This window comes from Phallusia mammillata, chromosome 5, assembly GCF_965637545.1.
Source record: "Phallusia mammillata chromosome 5, kaPhaMamm4.hap1.1, whole genome shotgun sequence".
NCBI lineage: Eukaryota > Metazoa > Chordata > Ascidiacea > Phlebobranchia > Ascidiidae > Phallusia > Phallusia mammillata.
In genome coordinates, this window is record NC_137256.1 from 15,558,171 (window position 1) to 15,569,222 (window position 11,052).

Here is an 11,052-nt window from a genome sequence, read left to right on the forward strand (position 1 = left end):
AAGTAGTAATAAGGAATGGGAAAAGTACTAGTATCACAGACACTGACAAATTAAGTAGCCATGGTTGCGACATAAGTATGACACATAGTTCCTCACTTAGTTTGTTTCGCAAAATGTATCTGTTGATCTGCAGTAGCTAACTCGAATAACCGTTGAATGACCTTTTGACAAGTTTTCGGTAGCATGCAAAAAGGTCTTTATGTTCAACAACACTATTGTGCCTAAACTATACATAACCCAAACATTGTTTCTTTCATGTCATATTAAAAAATGACAGAGATGGAACAAATCAATCTTAACTGTATTGACGAATGATGACATTAACTTATCCAAAATGAAGAAGTCAAGTTGTGGTACAGATTGAACAAATCACCCTACAAACAACTGTTTAAAATTAGCACATTAGGGTAGGTACTTTCCAACTTAATGACTGATAAAATTAAAAAAGAATACTTAGAGATAAAAGAAGATTTTAACTAAAAGTAACAAATTGCTTTAAACTACTTTACAATGCACAAACTAATACAGTATAAAACTCCTGGATTGTGTACTTTAGTGAGTATAGCTGTTTTCAAAAAAAAAACATTTTCGGGTCTGTGGGTGAACCACTGGATCTTCAGGATAAAACTTTGAGAGGATCAATAATTGAATAAGTTTAAAGCACTCAGAAATAAATAAAAAAAAGAATAAAACAATGTGTCCCCTTCATGAAAGGGAATCCATAAAAACAAAAAAAAGAAAGCTAAATGAAAAACATACAACAAATTCATGTGTGAATCTTGGTACTACAGAAATATTTTTTACATAGTCTAAACCAGGGGTTACCAACTGGGGGTACTCGTACCCCTTGGGGGTACGAGATTGAACATCATGGGGTACGAAGATCTTTGGGCCATGAAGCAGCTACTCAAACAGATATGTCTCATAACAATGCTTTTCTTTACTTGCTGCCAGCAATAAAAAACAAAGCACAAAGTTAGGGGAAAAAGCACAGATAAAGGAGGCATTCAATGCAGTCTTGCTGTAAATCTGCTACAAACGGTTTACAAACGTTTAATTGAGCTATAAAACCAATTTGATTTAGCAATATATATTTGAAAAATTCCATCAGAATTTTTTTGGGAGTACGAAGAATGCTTTGACCTGACGAAGGGGTACGAGCAGCAAAAAAGGTTGGGAACCCCTGGTCTAAACAAAATGTTGCTTAACGAATACTAGAATAGTGGTTTTCCTATATATTGCCAGTTTATATATACTATATCATATTTAACGATGTATCACATATAGAATTTACTATATTTATAATGGATATATATTTGGAACTTACATTTCATTGGTTCCCTATCTTTTTCCTGGCACTTTATAACATAATTGCTTAAGCAAGCATAATCTAATGGGTCCCCACACATATGCATATGCGATTTGGTAACAGTAAAAACAGGGCACACTCATAGTTAGGTATTTACCAATTTACTATACACATCATTTGATCTACAACACATATGATTGTTTTTGCAAGCAAAAACGAATGGGTCCCCACACGCACGTTTGTGCGGATTTATGGTAAACAAACATCCTGGTTACTTTTAGATTCTTAAGGAAAAACTTTAGCCTTAACCCAACTTTAAAAGTTTTGTTCGAATTCTTTTTGCATCATTATTGTCATATAATTACAAAAAAACAGTAAATAAGAACAGGAAAAATACTTTCAATTTAATCTCATGCTTTGACCTTGATATTGTCGTTCAAGGTCAGTTTTTAAACACAATTTTCCACAACTGAAAATGTGCTTGATAACTTAATAAAACGACATAGCATAGCTGCGCAAAAACAGTTGATTTCTAATCACCAATTTTTCACTGGCCTTAATCATAAACAGGTGAATACTGAGCACTCCCGCTGCATTCACCCGCCTTAATCGTAAACAAGTGAATTACTACCTTAAGAGTTGAGACTTCTATCTGACTGACAGTGTACGCATATTATGGGCCATAAAAGTAACTATTTAGCCGATTAGGCAAATTTTTAAATACTAAACGAATAACCTACTGCAAACAATTGTTTAACATTTCAGCACATTAGGGCTTGTATTTCTGGCCTAAAACTTATTATTTGGGGGTTTAAGGGGTAAAAATGGGTGAATCCAATAAAAAGTTACAAAATTCTTTAGAATAGCTTACATTGCACCAACCAACAAAGCATGAAACCCTCAGATTATGTACTTGGGTCAGTACAGCCGTTTTTTAATTTTTTTCGTTTTGAGGACCTGTGGGTGAACTCGTTTGGGGTCAAACTTCAGGTGGATCAAATTCAGGACAATAACTAACATCTGTGCAAATTGGAATAAATTTAAAGCACTCTTTCTTGACCAAACGCATTTAACAAACCACCGTTAGACAGAAACGAATATCTTGGGGTTTAAGGGGTGAAAAAATCTTTTTTTAAGGTACAAAATTCTTTGAAATACCTTATATCGCACCAAACAACAAAGCATATAACTCCTAAATGAAGTACTTTAGCAAGTATAGCCGTTTTAAAAATTTCACGTTTTAAAATGGCTATACTTGCTAAAGTACTTGGGGGCTGTGGGTGAACCGATTTTGAATAATTCTAGTGCTCTGATTTCAAAAATGCAATCAGTTTATCTGTATCACGTCTAGTTTTCCTGTTATGGTACATCCACATTTGAAAAACAATTTATATGTATACACAAAAGTAAAACTGGTTTTGAGTATTTTATTTGGAATTAACGTTATTGCAAGAACAAAATTTCGAATTTAATTTTAAATGTAACAGGTGGACACTCCTAACAAACAAAATTCAACACAAAAAAACAATTTTTTTTTTCAAATTTGTAAGTTATCAGGTATACCCCTACACATGTACTTTGGTAACTTTCGGAACTGAGTGGCAGCAATATCGTCCCGTTTAATTGACCAACAGCAGTTAGCCAGGACCACATTATTCCTTCTTCCCTGACACATTTTGTTTTACTGATATCCTGTTGGAACCTTTCAGCTTAATTCTGATCATTTATATCCCCTACGTTTTAAGGGAAGTGTAGCTTTATACTGATTTTCGTACCGAATTTTTCAGACCGCTTAATAACTTAGTTATGTACTCTTTCTAATAATTTCAGTCCCTTTCTGCTGTTTTTGTCCATTGCTGCAATATTCCAGTCAACATTAGGTAAGTGGAGCCAATTGCTTGTCCTAAACCCCTAAGGCCACATCGAAGTGTGCAAGATATGCACATTTCATACAGACCTTTTTTTTCTTTTTAGTTGTGTTGTATGGGTTTACACCAGAAATGTAGCATAAAACATTTTGGTAATTCATGCAACACCTTATAGATGACCTAGCCACTATTAATTTTAGTTTTACCACCTTGCTTTACTAGCCTGAAAATCACTCCATAAAACATGTATAGTTTAAAGTTACCGCTAGCCTGCACCAACCATTTTTAGACAGAGCATAGGCATAGAACGCATATTCATGCTATAAAACTGACTGCACTGTAGGAAATTGATGTGTATAATGTAACAAAACTTTAACAAACACATAAAAGCATGATTTTAAAGTCATTGAATCAATATGGTCATAAATTTTGATTTTGTAAATAACTTAAAAAGTTGATCTGATTGAAGAAAACCGTAATGATTTTTGAAATCAGCACCCCAAAATTAGTCAATATCAGTTTTAACATTAAAGACACCAAAAATTGTGTTGGCCAGTGTAATGTGTGTAAATTTAAAAAAGTTTGAACCATTCTTTCTTGACCAAAACGTGGGAACAAATCCGCGTTAGACAGAAAAAAAAAATATATATATATATAGACAAAAACAATATGTGTCCCCTTCAGGGAAGGGCCCATAATAACAGCTGATGCACCTCTTTGGTATTGCCTAAGATATTTATTAAAAGTGTCTAGAATTTTGCTTACGCAGATATGGTAACCCTTGATTACAGTGCACCAGCCATCATGCTACTTGTGCAGTAAGTGGCATGGGTTGTTTTGTCAGCATTGGTTTTAAGTAACCCTTACCAATTTTAGCAAACATTTCCTTCTCGACACCAGCCACAGAGTTTGCAGCTTCTTGAAATGAGGCTGCAAACTGAAGTTTTGGACGTAACGGTTCCAGTGTGTCTTGAACGAGATAATCAACCTCAATGGGAAAACGTGAAGTGTTTTCTGAATCAGAGTTTTCATCATCACTGCTGACAGGTAATGACCAGTAGGGAAGACTGCGCTTCAACCAAATGTATCTCTGCAATTTGTAGAACAAAACTAGAAAGGTAGGTTAGCACATTTTGCACATACACTATAACCCAGAGGTACAAAATTGCGGTGGCGGGGTCGGACCCGGGCATACCTATACACTTGAGTGCAAAACACGCTTGGATCAACCAGCGACCAAAATACGTTAATCGCATTCTGAACTTTTACATTTGCTGCACTTTTTTGAGGCACCATGTTTCGATAAGAATGGGCAACGCACATGCACTCAACAACATGTCACACACGTCGCACAAACATTCACAACGAATTCGTAGCTAACGATGCAAAATTTCTAGTTTAGTTTTTAGTTTAATAACATAGATTACTCTCAGAAATAAGTCAACGCTAATACCACAACAAATAAGCTGAGGTCATAATTTCCAATTTTCGTATGATGCGTCAACACAAATTAACATACGTTGTTCCAGTTAGGTTTATCCCTATAATACTGTATTGGCGCCGATACCCGATGCTATGAGTGGTACATAGCTTTTAGGGTTGTGCATATTGAGCAGGGATGGCGAACCTTGTTAGTTGAATGGGTCAAACATGATATCAAAATTCGGAAAGAAAACAAAGTGGGTCACATATTTTATTATATGTCAATGTCAATGTCAATGCTAAGATGCTTGTTGCTGCATTTTTTCTGCAAGTCTTGTGATCCTAGTTAGTTTTCAGTTTAATACACGCAGCAGTCATATCTGAGCTGAGACGATTCCTGGCACTTGATTTTATGAAATTCATGTGTGAAAACAAAGATTCGCATGAACATGCGGAACCGTCAACAAAGGTACAACAAATCGTTTCAAGTTGTACGTTTAAATAAACATATCTGTTGCCTCACAATTGACTCAACAATCTGTATATTGAGACAATAGGCAATCTGGCAAAGGACTCAAAGTTAACTGTTGCGTTGGTTTTTAATCTTGGAAATCTGGTAACCCTACCTATAGTAATCAGTATAAATTTTTGAAACTACAAGTGGGTCACTGGAATTCACGTGGTGGGTCACTTTGTGACCCGCGGGTCAGTGGTTCGCCATCCCTGATATAGAGGAAAGATATTCATATATGTTATTAGCGAGTAAGTATGTGCTACTCAAATTTTTGCAGGCATAAACTCATGGGTCCCCAAACAAGGTTGTAAATAGTGCATTTTAGGGTTTCTTACTATGCAATTCAGACATCGCCTTATTTTAAAAGGGTAAATATTGGATCTACAAGCTGAAAAAAATAACCAACACCTATAAATGGCAAATTCAACAAACTGCTCAAATTTCAGTTAATTCCAACATTGTTTAAAAAATTTACCTATTTTAGGGAGCCAGTGGGGTAAATATCGGGACTACAGGGCGAAACGCAACAATCGGCGCTTATAAATGACAAAATCAACAAACTGGCTTAATTTCATCAAATTCAGAAATTGTTCAGAAAATTCATCCATTTTAGGGACCTAGCGGGGTAAATAGTGAGGCAAACGAGTCAAAACAAATGGCACTTCTATATAACTGTATCTACCATCTGTGAAAGTTTCAACTTTAAGAGAGAAAAAAAGCACAGTGATATCAATATGCGTCTCCTTCAGGAAAGGGGACCAATAAAAAGTTCTTTCTAAAGACGGGAATATCCAACTTACATAAATATGCCAAAATCTAATTTACCTGAAAATATGCAATGAAATAATCCAAACGTCGTTTGCTCGATCCCCGATCAAAGTACTGTCCGCATGTTTCAAGTAACACAGAAACCAACCTGAAATGATTCCAAATGATCGAATTATTTCCAGCCTGTCCTCTTTCTTACCAGATAAGCCAAAATTTGTATTAAATTGGTTACATTCACAAAAACAACTACCTTATTCTTAGCAAGTGTTCCGGTGGATCAAACAAACTTATCCGCGATGGATCATAACTTACACCGAATGTTATGAACGAATAAAGGACGTTGAATATTACTGACGATTCCAACATTCGATAATTGTACAATTCACCCAGAAACTTCACGCTACTTACTCTGCGCTGGTTGTAGCGAGGATGATTTATCTAGAAAACGTGGCTTGAATCGAACAAAAATACATTCACATTTGGGACAACTTATATACCAAAATCTATTGTGCTCTTAACACAGTGCTTCTTTACCTTTTTAGGTCAAGGTTTAATTTTGTCTCAGCATAGCCAATAGCGCATAAAAATTCAAAAATAATGACAATGGTAAGGAGCTCAAATATATATTTTTATGTAGTGAGGTTATAACGGATGTATGAACACGTTTTTAGGAAACGGAAATTTGTCAAACAAAACACGTTCTTATTGTGGGATTAAATAAATACCTCCATTCCCACACGAATATCCTCCAATACGTCATCAACAACAATATGACCGACGTCATCCCGGTAAGAAACCAAACCAGCTACTAAACTGGCAAGGCAATGAACATTATTAAACTTGATGCTCCAGCTTTGCCCCAAACATTTGAGAATATAATTGTACACCTAAAAAAACAAAGGAAAAAAACAATTAGACCGGGTACAGTACATCCACAGATAGAAAACGTGTCTTGTTTGTTTAGCGATCAGAATTGATTGACGAGCTTTAAGCCACCAAAATGCCACACACCAAAACGTATAATGTTATGCTGAGCAAAGACAAATCGTTTCAAGTGCGTTTAACACATTTTGTTTGATAACCTTGGTTTGTTTCTGCAGGCAGAAACTTGTGGAATTTTGTCCAATTCAGGCAGTGGTCACAAAATTGACCCATTTTATGGGGGTAGTACGGTAAACGTTAAGGCTACATGGTGAAAAACAACAATCAACACCTATAAACGACAAAATTAACAAACTGTCCAAATTTCAGCTAGTTCTGACATTGTTTAAAAAATTCACCTATTTTAGGGGGCTAGTGGGGTAAACATTGGGGCTGCAAGGAAAAACACAATAATTAACAGCAAATTCAACAAACTATCCAAATTTCAGCTAATTCGGACATTGTTAAAAAAGTCACCTATTCTATGGTGCTAGTGGGGTCATTATTAGGACAAGAAGTTGAAACACAACAATCAACACCTATAAATGGAAAAATTAACAAACCGTCCAAATTTTGTCCAATTCGGAAATTGTTAAAAAATCACCCATTTTAGAGGGATAGCGGGGTACATAGTGGGTTTGACGAGTCAAACAAAACAAATGGCACATCTATATTATTCAGGAAAGGGGAGGTGTAGGTTAATTAAAACAAATAAAACTAGAAACATGTCCGACGAACCTCTGGGTTGCTCCATGGCAACTTTCGCATCTGCCGTAACACTTTTTCAACAGTGCTTTTACTTAGATCCCGGAACAGTAGTTTTCGTATGTACTCGTGGATAGGTGGACGCGGTTTGTATACAACCTTTGAAAAATAGAAAGCAAATTTACCCACTTTTCAAATATCAAACCTGCTACCAGCATTATTATTCATTCTGTCTGCAAAGAACCTACGGCGTCGGATTTGGGAGGGTCACATGTGTATCGTGCATTATCGATCATAGTCGCATATCGCTGGTCGATAGCTTTCGCCACACGCTTTCGCACAAGTTGTTCCAGCAGAACTCTTGCTCGTAAATGGGAAGCCTTGTTTCGAAGTAGAAACCGGCCACAAGTTTCGAGCAGCGCACAAGCCATCTCAATCGCGTGGGGAGAAAACTCAAGTATAAGCATCTGTACAAAAGTTAAAAGAAATAAAAACAAATCTGTATAACGTAGTGTCGAACAACAATCGGTCTGCAAATTCACCTTCAAGCAGTTGAGTGTATCTGAAGTGGTTATCATGTCAAACTTTGTCATTTCTCCAATAAATCGAACAGTCTTTACTTTACTTTCTATGTGGATTTGATCTTTCTTCCGAACCTGCAAGCCAAGAAAATAATTTTGTGCTGCCTGCTAGAACATGCTGAAAGTAAAAGTCGCGGTATATTTAATCGCCACACTCATTTCAATCATTTCACCGGTCGTACATGAAAGCGAAAATCCCGCAAAAGCATTAGAGTTAAGTGATCGGCCACATCCGGGACACAAGAATATAAAGTCGCAGCAAGACGAGCATAAAAAGGCAACAAATCCAGTCTTGATCTGTGAACATTGAACAAAGCACGAGCTAGCTTTTTCCGGTTAGACTTGCTGTTCATGTTCATGCAGAAATCTTGAGAAGCCTAAAAAAGGTAGTGATTTAGGGGATAAACAACGGAAATGTGTTAAACAAAAATCCTACCCTGTCAACTAATTCACGATTGACACAATTTTTCAGCGACGCGATAAAATTATCCATGAGAATTTTTGTGCTGGTACCAATGTTGATGTCGTCTTCTTCAGTATCTAAAAGCAAAAACATCAAACGAGTTTTTATGCATTTACTATACTCAGAGGTAAGCTACGTTTTTCCACAAGCTTCACTTTTTTAAATAATATGTGTTGTATAGTACTATGCAAGTTTTTCTTAAGTAAATATTCTACCGTCCTCGAGACTGAGGGCATCTTTGTCTCCGTCATCATCAGACTCAACATTGTCATCTTTACTGGGTTCGTGTGGAGAAACAGCTATTCTGGCTTCGGCCGCTTCCTGAACAGCCACTAATTCTTCCTGATCAAGTTCAGCTATTTCCAGGTCAGTTAAATCTCGATCCATCTCCTCCGCTGCAATTTCTCTGAAAAAATGTTCGCAACACGACACAATGAAACGAATACAGTGATTCCACGAGTTCATACTTCGCGCAAACATATCTATTACCCTAATTTCCAGTTAAATTTTACAAGCCACTCTACTTTTCTTGGTTTTATTGTTGTTTGACCAGTTTGTTACATCCGCGAGAATAGTTTCGTACATATCCCCGGGAACCAAGAGCAAATATTAACTCCTAACCTTCTCAACAGGGTTCAAGTTTGGAGAAACCTGTTCAGGCTTGCTCATGAAAAGGTCAAGAATGTTTTCTGTCTCTGCAGGGGTCAAACCTCAAAAGGTTCTTTGTAAAATGTGTCCTTCATAAATGATAGCAACAGCCAATTGGACCTACCCTTTGCCTTTTAACTTAGGCCCCATTGGTTTCGTTGCTGTTCCGGTATTATCGTGCCTCCTTCTATCCGATTTGTGTTCGTTTTTATGTTTTGGTCCACTGTCTTTGTACAAAATCTAAAGTTATTAAAAAAGGAATAAACAATTTCCTCCTAAACATTGAAATGAATTGACTGCTACACACAGCAGGTACAATAGCCTTTAAGTCCAACATATTGGTGTAAAACGACTTTTGATCTTCATCTTCCCATACTGATTGTTCACTGAACATGTCAGGGCTGTGTCCAGTTTGGTCACAAATATTAATGGAAGATTCGTGATCGGCATGGGTAATTTCTGTGACAAAAAATATAGATTATTGTAAATTTACTTCATGTTTTTCATTTCTCTTTGCTAATATTGGTTGAAACACGAGTTTGTTTACCTGATTCTGGCAGGTCGGGAACGTCCGTATCCAGAAGATCCTGAAAAAATATAGAGTAACGTAAATGTATCTTTTTCACATTCCCTGATCTTTGCACTTTGCACGCAATTCATTTGCATTTCGCCCCTGCTCTATAATTACACAACTAAAAGAGCATGTAACCTACAGCAAGAATGTTACAGTTGAGTTGCAATTTTTCATATGCCGCTTGTTTCTCCGCAAATACCCTACTTCTTTCTTCGTGCAATTCCCCCTTTGTCTGCAGGATTTGTCTGTCAATAAACACAGATGTCAAGTGGACAATTAGCAAGAAATTTCGCAATACTAACCGGTTTCGGTATTCCGTTTGGCGCAGTTCTTTGTGCATGGAAACCACATGATCACGAACAGAGTTCCAATAATCAATGAGAAGATTGTGAAAAATTTTTTGCTTTTCTGGGGAAATAATCTGAAAGAAAATGGTGTTCTAAAAGAATTAAACCTATTTTTGCTTTCGGCAACATTGAAAAAAAACAATACGAGTTACGTTTAAACACTTACGAAAAGTGTACTTAAAAAACATATTACAGTAGGCCCTACATAGTTTAAAAAGTTAAATTTATTAACTTGTGGGTTTTGTGAACGTCAAAAATAAACATACATCGCTTTTGGGAATTTCCATTCCAAACTTATCAGCAAGCAATCTGCAACAAAATACAAATTATTGTAAGCCATCATGTCATTTGGGATAAAGCGAATAGGGTTTTAAAAATGTGCGAAACCACATTTTTTGTGTTGACGCGTCAGTGTTGAACACCACTCCCAACACATCAAGACATTTTTTTCTATGGGACGAGGCCAAATGGCGGTTTGGGTCCCTGCGGTTGCAAAAGTTCGTCATGTGTTATGCGTTGTAGGCATAATATTTGCAAGAAATGCGTAATGTGTCAAGTGGACTTTTTTGCACGTTCAGCTTACATAGTTTACAAAGTAGTTTTGAGCATGCCTGTTTTTTCTTGGAAGTAATCCGGCGATATCTTCACCATTGTGTTTGCAAAAACTTATGATAAGAGATAAAATTTCCAGTCGATCCCGATCGCTCGCAAGAACAGCGCAAAGTTGGTTGTGAATTAAAGTCAGACCTTCTTTGTCGGTTAGGATTCCTCCAACAGTGATCTAAAATTAGACAATAAACAAATACTCAGTAATACACATGTACGATACAGCATCCAATTGATGTCTGTAATTATTGTGTTTGACTTGACATTTTAGGTAGACAGGAAACAGCATGTAACTAGTGCTTCCAGTTGACTCCTTGTTGGGTTAT

At 36.5% G+C, this 11,052-nt stretch overlaps 1 protein-coding gene across 3 annotated transcripts in view; it reads right to left on the reverse strand.

Moving 5' to 3' along the window:
* Positions 1-11,052, reverse strand: part of LOC145229087 (regulator of nonsense transcripts 2-like) — a 46,895-nt gene that overhangs the window by 18,856 nt on the left and 16,987 nt on the right. For all 3 annotated transcript variants that reach the window (XR_013860352.1, XM_080094349.1, XM_080094350.1), the window contains exons 7-23: positions 10,732-10,901; positions 10,387-10,429; positions 10,076-10,194; positions 9,913-10,018; positions 9,747-9,786; positions 9,507-9,658; positions 9,324-9,439; positions 8,767-8,957; positions 8,525-8,628; positions 8,271-8,465; positions 8,050-8,163; positions 7,756-7,974; positions 7,541-7,666; positions 6,607-6,768; positions 6,132-6,319; positions 5,939-6,029; positions 4,045-4,267 (exon numbers count right to left, since the gene is read on the reverse strand). Coding sequence is in view for 2 of the 3 variants with exons in the window: in XM_080094349.1 (XP_079950475.1) it covers positions 4,045-4,267; positions 5,939-6,029; positions 6,132-6,319; positions 6,607-6,768; positions 7,541-7,666; positions 7,756-7,974; positions 8,050-8,163; positions 8,271-8,465; positions 8,525-8,628; positions 8,767-8,957; positions 9,324-9,439; positions 9,507-9,658; positions 9,747-9,786; positions 9,913-10,018; positions 10,076-10,194; positions 10,387-10,429; positions 10,732-10,901 (2,359 nt within the window). In the remaining variant the exon portion in view is untranslated. The remainder of the gene's footprint in view (positions 1-4,044; positions 4,268-5,938; positions 6,030-6,131; positions 6,320-6,606; positions 6,769-7,540; positions 7,667-7,755; positions 7,975-8,049; positions 8,164-8,270; positions 8,466-8,524; positions 8,629-8,766; positions 8,958-9,323; positions 9,440-9,506; positions 9,659-9,746; positions 9,787-9,912; positions 10,019-10,075; positions 10,195-10,386; positions 10,430-10,731; positions 10,902-11,052) is intronic.